This window comes from Acomys russatus, chromosome 3 (genome assembly GCF_903995435.1).
Source record: "Acomys russatus chromosome 3, mAcoRus1.1, whole genome shotgun sequence".
Classification (NCBI taxonomy): domain Eukaryota; kingdom Metazoa; phylum Chordata; class Mammalia; order Rodentia; family Muridae; genus Acomys; species Acomys russatus.
In genome coordinates, this window is record NC_067139.1 from 77963015 (window position 1) to 77981209 (window position 18195).

The window sequence follows — 18195 nt, forward strand, 5'->3', positions numbered from 1 at the left end:
TGCTGCCTCCAGCCGAGGCTTGTGCATACACCTGGGGAGCGTAGACTGTATGGACTAGCTTTAATTGAAGCCCTTCTTCTTGCAGTATTCATGTAAAGGAGGATAAAATAAGATTGCTTGAAGAGCAGCTGCAGCATGAAGTTGCAAGCAGAATGGAAGAATTTAAGGTGTGTGATGGAGCTTGAACTTTCTCAGAACAGCTTTATACATGTGTGGTCATGATGACTCTCAAAAAGCTTTAGTTTTGTTTCTGGTTTTGTTTTTTGAGACAGGGTTTCTCTGTGTAGTCTTGGTTGCCCTGGATTGGCTTTGTAGATCAGGCAGCTGGTCTCGAACTCACAGAGATCCTCCTGCCTCTGCCTCCCAAGTGCTGGGATTACAGGCGTATGCCAGTGCACCCGGCTTCAAAATGCTATTTAAAAAAAAAAAAAAAAAAAAATCCGGTTATTTGGAAAGGTTAGCTTAGTTTATTTGGCAGCTTATATGGACAGTGAATTTTTAATAGACTTTTTGCTTAAATGTTCCAAATTAATTTTGCCTCAGGCATTCCGTGGCATGTTTTAAACGAATCCTTTCCATTTGTGGATAGTTTTGCTGTTTACACTGTTGCTGCAGTCCTAATCTCTGTCTACTGAACTCTGAATTCTTTATTTTTTATTTTTTTATTTTTCAAAACAGGGTTTTCTGTGTAGCCATAGCTGTCCTGGACTGGCTTTGTAGACCAGGCTGGCCTCGAACTCACATTGATCTGCCTGCCTCTGCTTCCCAAGTGTTGGGATTAAAGGTGTGCGCCACCACCCCTGGCTGAACTCTGAATTCTTATGTCTCTGTGTAACTCTTCAGTCTCTTATGAACACCTGAAGAAAGCAACAGTGTGGATTTGTTTGTTCAAGACGCTGATTCGAAAGATTGCTTTATTACCTTTCTCCTTAAAAAATAATAAGCTGGGCTCGTTTCTTCCAGATCCTGAGTGACCAGAACAAAGCGTTCCAGCTGGAGGTGCAGGAGCTGCGGACCGTTGTCTCTCAGCAGGTGAGTGAGGCTCTGTGTGGGGTCTGCTGAGGGAGACAGTATGGGAAGCGCCAGCCGAGCTGCGCATACAGGTGCCCATCTCCAAGATGAAGCATTTTGAAGAACAGAAAGGAGGCAAAAAAGTTCTATCTTGGGGGCCTTACCCTTTTCATGTAGGCAGCATGACTTTGTAAAACAAGAATGAGGCTGAAACTTATGAGCCCCTCAAAGTTGGCTTCTGACTCCTCATCCTCAGCCTTTCTCACTAAGATTGTACTTAAGGATATCTATCTGTCTCTTTCTTTCTTTCTTTCTTTCTTTCTTTCTTTCTTTCTTTCTTTCTTTCTTTCTTTCTTTTTGAGACAGGATTTCTCTGTGTATTCCTGGCTGTCCTGGACTCTGTAGACCAGCCTGGCCTTGAACTCACAATGATCCACCTGCCTCCCGAGTGCTGGGATTAAAGGCCTGCACCACCATGCGTGGCTCGTATTTAAGGATTTCTTAGATCTGAATGGCAAAGCTTGAATATATTGCTTAGTGTAGTAATTTCCATGTAGACTCTATCTAAATAATCTTTTAAAGAATATATATAAGCTGGGCATGGTGGCACACGCCTTTAATCCCAGCACTCAGGGAGGCAGAGATAGGCAGATCGATGTGAGTTCAGAGTCAGCCTGGTCTACAAAATGTCCAGGACACCAGGGCTACACAGAGAAACTCTGTCTCAAAACAACAACAACAACAACAACAAAACAACAAAAAAAGCAACCAACCAACCAAGAATATATATATTCAATATATATACATATATACACACATATATACATACACACATATATAATCCATATTACCCACCTTAACACTTTCTTTTTTAAAAAAGATTTATTTATATATTATTATTTATAGTGTTCTGCCTGCATGTACACCTGCAGGCCAGAAGAGGGCATCAGATCACATCATAGATGATTGTGGGCCACCATGTAGTTGCTGGGAATTGAACTCAGGACCTTTGGAACAGCAGTCAGTGCCCTTCACCTCTGAGCCATTTCTCCAGCCCAACACTGTCTTTCTTTGTATATTTATAGCAAACCAGTAAAACTATAGCAGCTTTGAATGGCACTGCTTCATAAGGCAACATCCAGTGATATCTTTTCTCTGGTGCTGCTACATGCTATATTAGAATATAAACCACATATTTTCCCAGTAGTAAATTTGTGAAATATTCTTTATTGGAAATGGTTACATTTCCTTTAGAGACATTTGCATTCTTTGTTTTAAAGTTACAATTAAGCGGTTCTGTTGCTCTAAGTAGCTGCTGCTTGAAGGATTGTTCCCATCAGTTGTCAGATCACACTTTTCTCCCTTCTCTGTGACGTGAAATGCTTTGTATTATTTTTGTTACTTTATATATGTGTGACGGTAGCAGGAAAAATGTACATCTTCTCATTTGTTGTATTATAGACTAGATCAGGCTTAGTGGCAAGCACCTTTACCCACTGAGCCATCTTGATGACGAGAAATCCAGAATCTTTCAGATCCTCCTCTTAAGTGATGTGGACTTCAATAAAAGATAAATCAGAGAGGGAATGGAAATTAAACGCCTTTTCTTCCATTTGTTAAATATATTTAACATTTGAACAAAATATTTGTCAACTGAAAGAAAAATAGAAACAACCTTGTAAATTTCTATTTTTTGCCAAAGTGATGTTTTCCAACTGTGTGTAGCAGTGAAACCGCCACCAGCCTAAAGTTTTCCCTCTAGATCCTATGATGCTTTGAAATATCGCGTTCTATTATTTTACATAAAATTTCAAATCATACTTGTAGAAATGATTATTTTGAAAAATAGTCTTACTTTTTGTCCCCAAACTCATTTTCTACCCACATTTTGTACACCGTGGGTGCTGTTAAATGACAGGTGTTAGTTTGATGCAGAATAATTTTATATTCTAAATAAACTTCTGTTGCCATAATTTTGTATTTACAGGATCAAGGAGATAAAAGAGTAGTTTTGTGGCACGAATTTAGATTTGCTATTGGGTGCTTCTTAAATGTGTTCTCTAGTTTTGAAAAAAAAAAAAGATAGAAGTCACATAAGTGATTTATGTTTGTTTTAAAATTTGAGATATACGTGATGTATATTCCATGTCTTGGCAAATAAAAACCCTTGTACTTTTCTTTTGGCTCTTTCTTTCTTTCTTTCTTTCTTTCTTTCTTTCTTTCTTTCTTTCTTTCTTTCTTTCTTTCTTTTCTTCTTTCTTTCTTTCTTTCTTTCTTTCTTTTTCCAGGCTTTTGGTTTTTTCGAGACAGGGTCTCTCTGTGTAGCCCTGGCTGTCCTGGACTCACTTTGTAGACCAGGCTGGCCTTGAACTCACAGTGATCCACATGCCTCTGCCTCTCAGGTGCTGGGATTAAAGGCGTGCGCCACCACTGCCGCGCCCCCCCCCCCCCCCCCCCCCCCCCCCCGGCTGTTTCTTTAAACATTTATTCTTTTTTTTTTTTAAACATTTATTCTTATGCACATATTTTAGGGCGTGTGGAGTTCAGAGGACAGCCTTCAGCATGGCTCAGGAATCAGTTTTCTCCCTCCACCGTGTGGGTCCTTTTAAAGTTGAACTCTGCTTATTGAGCTTGGCAGCAGGCACATGGACCTCCTGAGCTGTCTTGCCAGCCTTACTCTGCCTTTTTCTGTAGTCTCCTTTTTATTGTTACTGAGAATGAAACAAGAGAGAAAAGTTAGTGTGCCTAAGCCTTTTTTTCATTTCCAGCTTGTTTAACCTCGTCTTTCTGGTATAGCAGTTAGAATTCTAAATGGTAGTTAAGCTAGAACAGGCCTGTGATGTAAGCATTCCAGGTTCTGTTGTCAGAGGGCTCTCTTCCAGAGGAAGAGGCTGGATTAAAGGAGCAGGAAGCTGTAGTGATGCCCTGTTGTTGTTTCTTCAGGTGCAGGAAGGGCAGATGCTACAAGGCTCAGGTATTGAGGGGAGGGAGGGTGACGTGCAGGTCTGCTCGTCACTAGAGACAGAAAGCCCTGCTCATCAGGGTAAATCACACCGTGGCTGGGCACGCTTGCTGGCCTGAGGGCAAAGCAACTGTTGCCTTGGTTCTTGCTCCAGGAGACCTTTACGAGCCTGTAATCGAAGGTCACTAAGTAAAAACCGTGGGAAAGTGTTTCTCTCTGCCCGACTCGTGTTTCTGATCACAGTGAATTGTAGAAGATGTAGATTTATCATCCTGAAGGAAGAAATAGGATTGGATGAAGCTGCTAAAGGGTGTGGTAAAGTGAAAGTGTTGGTCACGTTAAGCTCAGGGACCAGAGCACTTAACGACCATGACTTCATCAAGGGGTGGAGTCTGAGTGTTGGCTGCTGTACACCAGGTATTTATTTCCATGCTGAGGCTCTGAAGGCGACTGAGATGCCAGTCTTGCTGTGAGAATGTGGCTTAATGTGGAGATAGCTGTGTATAATAGAAAAGTGTGCTGAGTTAAACTTCTGAACTGTGTGTAGGTTTATGGTAAGATTTTATTTGAAGAGTGGAAAGGTAACATGGGGGAACTCAGAAGGAGTTTGCCAAACAGTGAGGGACAGTCCAGGCTGAGAGAAAACTTTTTAGCAGCTTGGTGACATGTGGCAGAATTGACATATATTTGAGAACATGCTGAGCCACTGTGTAAGTGCAGAGACTAGGGTGCAGGGTTACAGGAAGATTTGCTAGTGCATAACGCTTTGATCTAACACTGAAGAAAACTGTAAGGATGGACAAACATTACTCTGCGTGTGAGAAAGTCAAAGTGATAGTAGTGAGCTGTTCGAATTTAGGAGTCAGAAAGCAGGCAGGATTGCGTGAAGGCAAGGAACAACTAAATTAAGGTAGAAGTAAGCTGTCTCTTTTGTGAGATGAGATTTATTGAAACACATGTAGGTTAAAAACTGTCTTCATGGGCTAGAGAGATGGCTCAGAGGTTAAGAGTTCAATTCCCAGCAATCACATGGTAGCTCACAACCATCTATAATGAGGTTATAATGGTGCCCTTTCCTGGTGTGCAAGCAGAATACTGTATAAATAGTAATTAATAAATCTTAAAAAAAAAAAACCCAACAAACTGTCTTCATGAGAGTTTTAAGTTTATAAAAAGCAACTTCCATGGCAATTGTTGCTGACAGTACAGGGCAGCCTGCCTCTGCCTCCTGAGTGCCGGGATTAAAGGGGTACACCACCACGCCTGGCTACACTAGAACTTTTAATATAGTCTGCTTTGGTCTGGTAGCATTTTCTGGTACATGTTCAAAATCCATTGGACTATAAACAAAATTTATGCAATTGTGTTTATGTTAGACTTCACTATAGGGGAAAATCAGTTGAAAAAAGGAAAAGGCAAGCTGGGCGTAGTGGCGCACGCCTTTAATCCCAGCACTCGGGAGGCAGAGGCAGGCGTATCGCTGTGAGTTCGAGGCCAGCCTGGTCTACAAAGTGAGTCCAGGACAGCCAAGGCTACACAGAGAAACCCTGTCCCAAAAAAAAAAAAAAAAAAAAAAGAAAGAAAGAAAAAAAAAGGAAAAGGCTTCTTGTGACTTCATTTATTTATTTTTGAGACAGGGTTTTTCCTGTGTAGCTTTGGCTGTCCTGGAACTTACTCTGTAGACCAGGCTGGCCTCAAACTCACAGAGATTCGCCTGCCTCCTCTGCCTCCTGAGTACTAGGCTTAAAGGTGTGCGTAACCACCTTACGGCTTCTTAAAAATTATCCTTAAGTTACGAAGTTCTTTTTGCTAGTGGGGGCTCTGCCTTTAGCTATTTCTTTACACTCTCTCTTGAATAAAAGAGTTGTAATTGTGAGAAGTCCTCAAGGACTAAATTTTGGAACTATTTAGAATGGTAAGCTATTTCTACATAGTTCTTTTTCTAAACTAATGTTTATCTTAAGCAGACTTGGTAGAATTAAATCTTTTTTGATGTTTTTGTTTTTAGCCTAATAAAGATGTTGTGGAACAAATGGAAAAATGGTAAGAGTTTAATTTTTTATGTTGGTGAGTTGTTCCCTCAAGAGTTGTGGGGCCAGAATTGCTAGCTGTAGTAATCTCGCTTCTTAAAGTACTACTTACACTTTGTGGTAGATAAGAGTATTCTGGGCTGTGCATTAGCTGGGTTACCGTATGGTTTGTGGGTGGGTGTCATGTGATTGATTGCTAATTGACTTGCTCAGGTTGTTGTTGGTCAATACATTACCTGGGCACATTTTACTCACTTCCTGGTGAGGAATCACCTTGACAGCATGACTGAGATCCTCAGAAATCTTTCTAGAATTAAAAGTTAATGATGAGTGAGGGACAGAAGGGTTGATCCATAGGAAATACTTAGAAATGTTATCTGCTTTGGTCAAATGATTTATATGTATGTTTTAAATTTATAATTTCAGCATTCAAGAAAAAGATGAAAAGTTGAAGACTGTAGAAGAATTACTTGAAACTGGCCTCATTCAGGTGGCCACCAAAGAGGAGGAGCTGAATGTAAAGCGTTTTTGGATTGTTTCCCTTGTGTCTACTCTGTCAGCATAAAGAGGCTTCACTGTTTCCCCACAACTGGGTGCTGCATGTTTAAAGTTCATAAACATTTTTTATTTAATTTGAATGTTATTTCTTTGGAAATTGAGAATGCATAGGTGATTCTGGTGTTCACTGCCTCACTTAGGTGAACTCTGGTGATGCAGTTTGTAGTGTGTGTGTCCCTCTTGGTGACTCGCAGACAGTGTAAGTCTGGAAGTGGCATCGGAGTGAGAGCAAGTCAAGCACAGCTGCTCCATGGTCATTGCTTTAGCCTTCACTAAGTTAACACGGAGTTTTGGGAAAGTCAATTAAGAGATGTAATTGAGTTTATGAGTGCTGTGGCTTAACTGACAAATGACACACTGTGTTTGAGGATGTCGTCCATTCAGTTGAAATGTATGTGGTGATAACTGAATTACAAGATGGTTGACTAACTGTAACTGTTACAGGGAGAAGGGTGAGGGGGAAGAATGGGCTAGCTTAATTTGAACCAGCTAGTGCTTCAAGAATAAAAAATGTACGCTGTGCTCCTATGTTTTTGAAAAAAGGCCATAAGAACAGAAAACTCAACCCTGACGAAGGAGGTTCAAGAGTTGAAGGCCAAGCAGAGCAGCCAGGTGACGTACTGTGTGCAGCTGATCCCACACGCTTCCTTCTTGAAGGGCCGATACCCAACACAGCACCTAGGTGTTTCTTTTCCAAGGCTGAAATTTTCAGTTAGACTGGTTTTTTGTTTTGTTTCTTCAAGAAAAGGTTTGAAGTTTCTTCAGACTTGAAGACCAGGCTGACCTCAAACTCAAGAGATCTGCCTGCCTCTCCTTCCCAAGTGCTGGCATTAAAGACCTGCCTGGCTAAACTTTTAATCAATGAATGATTTGTGACTTGAGTAGTAATAGAAGTTGCAATCTATTGAAAACTATCTGTATGCTAAGTAGGCATTCTGTGAATTGCTCTAAATAAGATTTCATTCTTTTTTCCTTAATTAAATTGACTTATAGTTTATTTGTATGAGTGTTTTGCCTGCATATATGACTGTGCACCAAGTATTTACATAGTGCCCACCGAGGCCAGAAGAAGGTGTCAGATTCCCTGAGTCTGGGGTTTAAAGATGGTTGTGAGCTGCTATGTGAGTGTTGGATCCTGAACCTGGCTTCTCTGAAAGAGCAGCAAATGCTTTCAGCTACTGAGCTATCTATTCAGCTAAATTAAAAAAAAAAAAAAAAAAAAGATTTATTTATTTAGTGCTCTGCCTGCGCATACACCTGCATGGCAGAAGAGGGCACCAGATCTCCTTATAGATGGTTGTGAGCCACCATGTGGTTGCTGGGAACTGAACTCAGGACCTCTGGAAGAACAGACAGTGCTCTTAACTGCTGAGCCATCTCTCCAGCCCCAGCTCAATTTTTTAAAAAAAAGTTTTAAAAATGTATTACTATTGTTGTGTGTGGGATGTATGAAGGTACACATGTACCATGGATCGTCCTGTCGACGTCACAGGACAGCTTTGAAATGAGTCTGCTCTCTACTTCCACCTTTCTGTAGGATTGGACTCACTCAGTCATCGGCATAACAACCACTCTCACCCTCTGAGCCATCTTGCTAGGCATTTTCTTTTTGTAAATACAATAATGAAAACTTTTGAGTACACATATAAATTGTCTCTAATAATGGCAAGAAAGGGCACATGAAATGAGGCAGTTTCTTAGTTGTAATTTCTCACCTGCTTAGAATGACTAATTGAGTAACTTAAGCATGAATCTAAAGATTACTTCTCTGGGCTGTACTGACGAATAGTCTCAAATCTACTTACTTTGAAACTGTCACTCATTTTCACCATTATAATATCAAGAAAGTCTAAGCTGGGCGGTGGTGGTGCACACCTTTAATCCCAGCACTCGGAGGCAGAGGCAGGTGGATCGCTGTGAGTTCAAGGCCGGCCTGGTCTACAAAGAGAGTCCAGGACAGCCAAGGCTACACAGAGAAACCCAGTATTGAAAAACCAGAAAAGTGCTGGGCGTGGTGGCACATGCCTTTAACCACAGCACTTGGGAGGCAGAGGCAGGTGGATCTCTGTGAGTTCGAGGCCAGCCTGGTCTACAAAAGAGTCCAGGACAGCCAAGATAACACAGAGAAACCCTGTCTCAAAATAACCAAAAAGAAAAAAAAAAAAAAAAAAAAAAAAGAAAAGAAAAAAAGAGGGCGGGGAGGGGAGGATGAGTTTGAGGCCAGCCTGGTCTACAGAGTGAGTCCAGGGTAGCCAAGTCTACACAGAGAAATCCTGTCCAGAAACAAAACAAAACAAAAAAATCCCCAAAACCCAAACACCCAAAAGAATTTCTGGGTTTCCTTTTTTTTTTTTTTTTTAAACTTTTTTGATTTTTATAATAACAAATTCAGGAGATATGTATTTCTGACTCATAATTTTATAAATTAATAAATAACATTTTTTTTAATTTCTAGGTTTCTTTTATGTCTGTAATTGAAGAACTTAGAAGAGTGTAAGTCATATCATTGTTCTAAGTTGGGCTTTTTATTTTGACTTATTTTCTTAGAAGTATTAAATGGAGTTTTATCATTTATTTGGGAGAGTTGACATATTGTATCTATCTATCTATTTATCTATCGATCTATCTATTCCTGTATCTGTCTATCTAGAATTGACACACATTCCTCCTCCCTATGTCCCCAGTTCTGCCTCATTCTCTCCTTCCTTCCTTCCTGATGCTCTGGGCAGGGTTTTCCTGAGCACCTGGACCGCCATATTAACTCCTGACAGTCCTCCTGGACCTTCCTGAGCATGCTGACACAAACACGCATATCACCACACTGGGATTAGTTGGACCTTCATCCTAGAATTTCTCATCAGTGGACTAAGAGAGATTAACTGTGTTTCCAAAATTTAAAGATTTTTATCTTCATCTTTTTTAAAAATCAATTTTCATAGTTGATTCTATTTTGATGTGGCATCAAATTGTTATTTTTCTGTGTTTAGTAGAAGCTTTTACAGAGGAGTTTCTGTTGCACAGAGAGATGAGTTTCATGCATGTATACCCTTAAAGGTCCCTGTCAGCTTTGATGCCATATTATGTAGTAAGCTCAAAATTCTGTAATCTAAGACTTTTGCATGGAACTCAAATCTCCCTGGTATTGGTACTCTTCATGGTTCAAATAGTAGATTTTCTGTTTACTTTTGAAACATACCACCAACTTCTTATATGATAGGTTTTAGTAGTATCTGAGTAAAATCTTACTGAAAAGAAAGGAGGTATTTTCCTTGCTTTCGTCTGTGAAGCTGAGTTGCTGTCTCATTTTGAATGCAGGACTTGGCTTGAGAGGCTTCTCGTGGTGTCCTTATGCTTAGTTGGTGGGTCTCAGTGATTTCACATCAAGTTGATACTTGGTTTGTTTATTTAAGGATCAGTGAGAAAGATGGACAGATCAAGTCTGTGGAAGAGCTTCTAGAAGTTGAACTTCTCAAAGTTGCTAATAAGGAGAAAACTGTTCAGGTATTAGGAGGGAGAACTGTGTCTGGCCTTTCTGTTTATCAACTTGAGTTAAAACCATTTGATTTCATGTGTTTGTATGTTGCATTTCTTTGTCAACTCAGTGTGTTTTCCATTGTCCAATCTTGTCTGTTTTATCATTGTCAAGGCTTTGAAACAGGAAATAGAGGTTCTAAAAGAAGAAATAGGAAATGCCCAGCTTGAAAAGGCTCACCAGGTAAAGATCCCAGAGCCACAGCATGACAGATGTATTAGTGTGTATGCTATTTGTGAACTGCTTTAACATTTTGTTTACCTTGTGGTTCAGAACAATATTCTTAGGCAAGAGTGGTGGTGCACACCTGTAATCCCAGCACTCGGGAGGCAGAGGCAGGTGGATCGCTGTGAGTTCAAGGCCAGCCTGGTCTACAAAGCAAGTCCAGGACAGCCAGGGCTACACTGGGAAACCCTGTCTTGGGGTGGGGGTGGGGAACAGAAAAAAATTCTTTACTAGATTGCTACAAGTATATTTGTTTATATTCCTTTTTAAACCTTTTCGTGAGCACTTTTCTAGAAAAAGTTTTTTTGTATTAGTGTTTCATTTTAGTCAGTTTTCAAAACTGCAAAACACAGAACAGATTGGTAAAAGAAACTACATAGGTCAGAATGCGCTGTTAAAGAGGAAGCGCTCATCCTCTGACTATAGAAACAATGCATGTTTCCCTGGAAATCCTAGGAGGAGAGATTTTTACTTGGTAGATGGGTTTCATGAGGTTTAATATGCTATTAAGTCTTTGTTGAATGGCGAGACTCTGGGAGAGATGATCTGCACATCATTGAGTTAATCCACCAGCTCCTCAGGGTCCTGTGCGAGGTTGGGACCAGTGTGCAGGGTGACTGGGAAGCGAGGCCAGCATGAGGACTAGAGTTTAGCTGTCCAGCTGTGGAGTCAAAGGCCAAGCCCGGGAGCACACAGCTGTAAGCTGAGCACGGGAGGGTGGAGGAGGACACCCTTAGGGCCGTACTGGCCAGCCAGGAGAGCCAGGTCGGACAGTTTCAGGTTCAGTGAGGGACTTTGTCTCATTATACAAGGTGAAGAGCCATAGAAGAATCTATCTATATTCACAACGTTGACCTCTGACCTCTACACATTTGCACACACGCCCACATGCATTTAACACATACAAAATTATAAGTAAGTACATAGATAAATAAATGTGAAGTTCGGGAAGGCAGCAGAGCAGGTGCTGTTGGAGACTGGGCTGGAGCACTCCCGCCACCGAGAAGGCTTGGGGAGCGTCACTGAGTGAAGACCCTGGGCTCTGCTGTAGAAACAGCGCCTCACGCCTTGGCTGCCTGTCACCGCCTTCCTTACCCTGACCCCTCCCTGTTGCTTTTGTCACTGTTACTTCCACTGTCACTGGAACAAGAGGAGATGAAGTGCAGACACAGGCATGGGCAGCTCAGCTGGGGCTTTTGTATTTTGATGTGTGATGTTATCAGGATTTATAACATAAAGCCTGGTGAGATGGTGACTTGCTTTTTTTCTGTCCTTTGTGTTTTAGTTATCTGTCACTTCTCAAGTTCAGGAGCTTCAGAACTTGTAAGTAGCATTTGTCTCATTATCCTGTAAATATCTCTTTCCTACAAGTTACATTTAATAAAAATTAAAGCTTTTTAAAAATATTTGATTTCAGTGTTCTGGAAAATACTAAATTGTTTCAAAAGGCTTTTTTTTTTTTAAAGTCTTTTTCGTTCTCTTTATATTTTATCAACCACTAGTTTTTCTGGAAATGCAGTGTGAACTCTCATTCTTATAACTTGCTTCTGAGTGTACCTTAAGTAGAGATGTTGCTTTTTCGTTATTTTGGTGGCCATGTATTTGACACCTAAGGCAGTTCACTAAACTTTGTGAATTTACTGATGCTGCCTAGGTGGGATGGGGTAGGTAAGAGGAGAGCTACACGAATTTATCTGCTCTGTATATTCAATGATAAGGTGACTTTCAAAAAATTAATTCTTATACTTTTCAACTTGGTGTCTCAAATCTTGTGTTCCTTTATATTAAAGTGGTTTGTAGAAATATTTATTTCTACTTTAGTCCAGTTGACTTGGACTATAAGAACACCTGAGATTTTTTTTTTTTTTTAATAGTCTTCAGTACTTTTGCTTTTTATAATCATGTAAACCTTTTATTTATCCCCCTTATAACAGATTAAGAGGCAAGGAAGAGCAGGTGAGCACCATGAAGACTGCTTTGGAGGACAGAGACAGAGCCCTGAGAGACCGAGGGAGACGGATGCAGGTGAGCAGCCGCAAGACAGATGCGAAGACAGCCCTTCTCTGGATATTTGATTATCAATTCACATCTCTTCTTTTTAAGGATCTTCAGGAGGAAAATGAATCTTTAAAGGCTCATGTTCAGGAGGTAGCTCAGCCTGATTTGTCTGAGGTACAGTATAAACAGATGGCAGCGTGCTGTGTAAGCCGTGTGCCAGTCCATTCAAAGCTCTAGAAGTAAGAAGGTTCTCACTCTGTCGTGCCACACGTCAGTTATTGCTGATAAAGTACCTTAACTTTTATTACTGTCAAACCAAGTTTAACGACCTGATTTGTCAAACTAATAGTAGAAGCGTTTTTTCTTCCCTTTGTCAAATGTACTTCAGAATTACGCTTGATTGTGTCTATTTGGTAGACTAATCTGTGGTCCTATTAGAAAAATAATTTTAAAAGCTAAGTTTGATCAGGAAAACTTATTCACTTTAGGTTGGTGGCTCACACCTGTGATTGCATCCCTTGGAATGTTGAAGAAAAGGGATCACTGTGGGCGTGAGGCCAGGGTGGACTACATAGTGAGGTCACTGTGGGCGTGAGGCCAGGGTGGGCCACATAGTGAGGTCACTGTGGGCGTGAGGCAGGGTGGGCTACATAGTGAGGTCACTGTGGGCGTGAGGCCAGGGTGGGCCACATAGTGAGGTCACTGTGGGCGTGAGGCCAGGGTGGGCTACATAGTGAGGTCACTGTGGGCGTGAGGCCAGGGTGGGCCACATAGTGAGGTCACTGTGGGCGTGAGGCCAGGGTGGGCTACATAGTTAGGCCACTGTGGGCGTGAGGCCAGGGTGGGCTACATAGTGAGGTCACTGTGGGCGTGAGGCCAGGGTGGGCCACATAGTGAGGTCACTGTGGGCGTGAGGCAGGGTGGGCTACATAGTGAGGTCACTGTGGGCGTGAGGCCAGGGTGGGCTATGTAGTGGGCTCCTGCTTCAAAATAGTAGGCAAAGGGGAACAAAAACCAGAAAACATTTTTTTTTTTTTTTGTAAACAACCTACTCTTAAATTTGGTACATATTATATTTTTATTTTATGGTTGGGTGGTTCTGCATGTGTATTGTAGTATCTGACTTGTTTTGATGTTGACATTAAAAAGGTGGATTTGTTTTTTTAGGTGTGCTCGACACGATTTGAAGAATTTGAAAATGTGTAAGTATGCTTTTAGCTAACCTTTTGATGAGGTGTGCCAGGATGTGCTTAAAATGAATTTTTATGATTTCATGGCTAAGCACTAATTATAGTCTAGAAACAAGCTTCTGCCTGCTTGTGATAGGGACCCTTTACATGCTTTGGAATACATAGATTTGCCCATTTTCCTCCAATATTCTTTCCGCAAATGCAGACTTTTCCCCCTAAACCATGCAGTTCTTATAAAGAGGAAATTAGTTTATTTTCATTTAATCAGGCAGGTAATGTTAGCCATAACAAATCACAGGCATTTCATAATTGTCTTTGCTCATAAGGAAACATGGATCTTGTCAAATTAGTTTTGTGCTAATATAAAAATGTCATTACCAGTTAGCATCATAGAGGGCTGTTTTCTCAGGTATTCATACTGGAACATTTTTTTTTTTTAATCCTGTAAAAGTATTTTTAATTTTATTTTTAACAGAGTCTCACTTTGTTCCCTAGGCTTAGAACTTACTAGGTAGAGCATATTGGCCTCAAACTAACCCTGACCTCCTCCTCCTCCCTCCCAGCTGCTGGGAGTACCAGTGTGAGCCACCATGATCAACAAAAGTTGGTTTCCTAAACTATACCACAAAGTAAAGGGTTCCAAGTTTTTCTCCAACTTTAACTTTAAGCAACTGTTTATTTTCTGTGTGTGTAGGTGCGGGTGTTAGATAGAGCCATGGTACATGTGTGTAGGCTAGAGGACAGCTTGTGGGGGCCAGTGTTCTCCTTCAACATGTCGGCCTGTGGGCTGAATTGAGATTCTCATCTTAGTGGCAAGATCCTTCCTTCCCTGTCTTGATGGATTACCTCAATGACCCAAGGCGAATCACTTTAAGAGATTTTTCTTAGGCAGGCTGTCTGTCCATCATCATTGATGGACATTTGTTTTAAGAACAGCCAGTGCCTTGAAGATGGTGAAGGTTCTCGGTTGTCTTTAAGAAAACATGGGACTTGACTTTCTGGGCATCATGGTTGTGTGTTTTTTTATGTGCCTGTTTATTGAGGTATAATTTCCTCATTTGCTAGTAGGAGCTTAGAGACAAATTTATGGCCTCCGCAGTAGGTATATACTCAATAAAGTATATAGTTTGGGGTTTATTTTCATCCTTCATTTTTCCTTTCCTGTCCTGCCATTTTCTTTTTGAAGACCGGGTCTCACTGTGCAGCCCTGGCAGGCTGGGGACACAGATGTCTTCCTGCTGTGCTTCCCTCGGGCGCTGCTGCTCCTGTCTCTTCACCTTCACTGATTTGGTGAATTATTCGACTTCACTTTGGGGGAAGCTCTTTTAGATCTACAGAAAGGATTGAGAAGCACAGCTCTCCCATTTCTACTGTTACTGACATGTCAACACTGAGGTGGAGCATCCATTACCGCTGATGGCAAATAGCACTACGGCCGTTAGTTAGCAACTAAACATCCCACTTTCCATTAGTGTTTAACAAATGTGTGAGAACAGCACATCATGACATCATCATGCGGGATAGTTGCCCTCACCTAAAGATAGGTTTTGTCCACCTTTTTCATCTCCTCCTCCTCTCCTCTCTGTTTACTCTCCTACCAATATTTTCCTTGAAGACCCGGCAGCCACCGACTGTCTCTGTAGGTTTACCTTTTCCAGAGGGTCCTAGTTGGAGCCGAACAACAGTACAGAGCCTTTTCAGACTGACCTCACTTACATATGCCTCTCACTTCTCTAACCCTCTTCACTTTTTTATACCCTCCCTTATATATGCCTCTCCGTTTTGCCCTGTATTTCCATCCATTTTTTCTTTTCTTTCTCTCACTCACTTTTCTTTTTATCCCTCTGCTCTTCTCCTCCTTCACCCTTTTGTCTTTCTTTTAGGAAACAAGGTCTTCTTTGTAGCTCAGGCTGTCCTTGAACACACGGCAGTCAGTCAGTCTGTCTGTCTGTCTGTCTTTCTTTTTAAAAATTTTGTCTTTCTACCTTAGCCTCTTGTGTGTAGTTATGTGCCAACATGTCTGACTTTCCATTTTTTTTTCATTCTTCTCTTTGTGTATGCTACTGTTATTTTTTGCAAGTACCTTTAAATGTCTAGGCATTTCTAAACTAAGGAGGGATAAAAGTAGTGTTCTGCTTAGCAAATGCTTGGTGAGTGTTATATGTCTCCAGACACTGAGAACACGGAAATGGATAAAAATAGGTTCTAGCCCTGAGGAAATAGACAAATCATTTATTAGTGTTAGGTGTTGAGAAAGCTCTCTTCTTTAGAGTGGCAAGAGCAGTTGGAATGGTTTGGGCTAAGTTGAAGCATTACATCAAGATTGTGTGTAAGGGAAGGTTAAGTGGGTAATGGTGCTCACTCCCTAGCCTGACTGTCTGAGTTTTGATTGCCAGGAATCGCTCGGTTTAGAGAAAAAACTTCCTTCTTCATGTTTTAGCACAGAAGCACACGTGCACACACACCCTGTAAATGAGAGAATTGCCTCTTATAAGTTGTTTTGTGACTAGTGTGCACCATGGCACCTGTGTACCTCCCCCCAATAAATAGATAGATAAATGTATGTACTAAAATGTTTTGAAAAATTGGCTAAGGAAATAATAATTAGTATCCACATATTTGTAGCACAAGAATTGAGTGTTTTATAATTTCCAGGGTTAATGAATTATGTCTAAGATTTTCTAAAAGTAAAAATTCTTTATTCATTTTTGGTTTTTCAAAACAGGATTTCTCTGTGTGGCCCTGGTTGTCCCAGATCTCTCTCTGTAGATCAGGCTGGCCTTGAACTCAGAGATCCATCTGAATGCTGGAGTTAGGAGTACACCGTCACTGCCCAGTTCCTTTCTTTTTTTAAAGTAGTACTTTTTATAATAATAGCTGGAATACTGTTTTGCACATAGCATTTATTTTAGCTTTTCCTCTTATATAAAGCCATACTTAAGAAGTGTTAGCATAAAATATGTTGTTTTAGATTGTTCTTGACTAGGAAGTAGAGTGACTTTGGAAATACCATCTTTTAAAGCAAACTGTAAGTTGATAGAATACAGACAGAAATGGCTGGTAGGCATTGTTTGTGCTGTCTTTTCTCATGGGTGTCATCAGAGTCTGTTTTTTTTCCTTGTACATCAGTAAAATATGGTCTTTGTGAAAATTCTAGGTTGAAAGAAAAAGAAAATGAAATTAAGAGAATAGAAGTCATACAAAAAGACACAGAGAATGATCTTTTTAACAAGTCAAAGCTGTTACAGGTAAGTTGAATACATCAATTATTGCATGAGTTATCATCTCTGGTTAACTGCTGTAAAGGATAGAGTGTGCAGAGTGAGCCTTTCCTGTGAAGTGTGGGTCTTGCTATCACAGGTGAGTGCTGTGTAGGCTAGTTGTCTTTTCAGAAAGTGCTTCGTAAGTTCCAGTGTTACGACTTCATAGGAGTGTCCTCTACTCTTTTTTTTTTTAACTTTATATTGGTTCATTGTGAGTTCATGTCATGCACCCCTCCATCCCACTCACCAACCCTTGTACTCACCCTCCACCCTTGAAAACCACACACCCCCCCCCCCCAAAGAGAAGAAGAATCTTGTTGTGGAAGCAGTTGTGTGTGGGTCGAGGCCTCCGGCTTCTGCTACCCTATTAATATTGCATCCTCATCGGGACTCTTCTCAGATACCCTGCTGCCCTGTGCCAGGGAGATGCTGTGGTTTTGGGTCTATGGGACCAGCCTCTTCATGCACTCCAGCAGTTCTTTGGTGGGGTAGATGTTGGGGTGTGCCAGTTAAAATCCACGCATCTGGGCCTGCCAGCTCTTCCCCTCTCCTGCCCTCTGGGCTAGCTCTCCTGCAGCCTCTGCAACTAGGGCCAGCTCTATCCTGCTGCCCAGGTAAGGTATAGGCCCTGCTTTCCTGAGTGGGGAAGGGCTTGCTTCTCCCAGTCTCGTGACCCTGGGTCCGCCCCTCCCACCCGCTGTAGATGATGAGGGATAAGGAGGAGAAGGACCCACTCTCAACGACCAGTGTTTTGTCCTTTTCACATCAAGGAATACAAGGCCTTGTACATGCTAGACAAATAATCCAAGGAATACAAGGCCTTGTACATGCTAGACAAATAACCTGCCACTTCCCTAACATTACTAGTTTTCGGTTTTTGGAGGTTTTTTTGAGACTGTGTAGCTCAGCCTGGCCTTGAACTTGATATGGAACTCAAGACTAGCCTCAAACTTGTGGTTCTCTTGCCTCTGAGCTTGAGTGTTGGAATGGGTTTGTTTATTGTATTACATAGCAATCCCAGCTGATGAAGTTACCTAGTGTATTTAGGGTTGTTCTCCAGTGAAAAACTACACTTCAGTGCCTATCTTTACATAGTATTTACAAATAGTATTTTGAATACTATTTTACTTATACTTTCCTAGAACTAAAATTTCGTGTTAATGGTTTATACAAGCTTGCTTTGTTTTCCAAGATATTAATAGTTTAAAGAGAAGCACAGATCTCACTTTTCATGTAGCTACTATTCAAAGTAGCCATAGGCCACTGACCTGAAGAGGCAGGCAGCACACGTGCCGTTGCTGGAGAACCTTGAAGCAGTGTGCCTTACGCTTCGTGCTCTAGGCGACACTGTTGGTGGCGCTCCCAGCTCACTTAAGCAGCTGTACATTGAGTTTTGTTAGGCTGAACTGCTCCTTGAACCTGTTCT

The 18195-nt window shown here is 41.2% G+C and overlaps 1 protein-coding gene across 1 annotated transcript in view; it reads left to right on the plus strand.

The window, feature by feature from the left end:
* Ktn1 (kinectin 1) overlaps nt 1–18195 on the plus strand; it is a 90674-nt gene that overhangs the window by 44510 nt on the left and 27969 nt on the right. Inside the window, exons 17-29 of the mRNA XM_051142958.1 lie at nt 86–167; nt 964–1032; nt 5982–6016; nt 6430–6520; nt 7105–7173; nt 9017–9054; nt 9972–10062; nt 10208–10276; nt 11604–11641; nt 12253–12343; nt 12422–12490; nt 13484–13518; nt 16664–16754. Coding sequence (XP_050998915.1) covers nt 86–167; nt 964–1032; nt 5982–6016; nt 6430–6520; nt 7105–7173; nt 9017–9054; nt 9972–10062; nt 10208–10276; nt 11604–11641; nt 12253–12343; nt 12422–12490; nt 13484–13518; nt 16664–16754 — 868 coding nt within the window. The remainder of the gene's footprint in view (nt 1–85; nt 168–963; nt 1033–5981; nt 6017–6429; nt 6521–7104; nt 7174–9016; nt 9055–9971; nt 10063–10207; nt 10277–11603; nt 11642–12252; nt 12344–12421; nt 12491–13483; nt 13519–16663; nt 16755–18195) is intronic.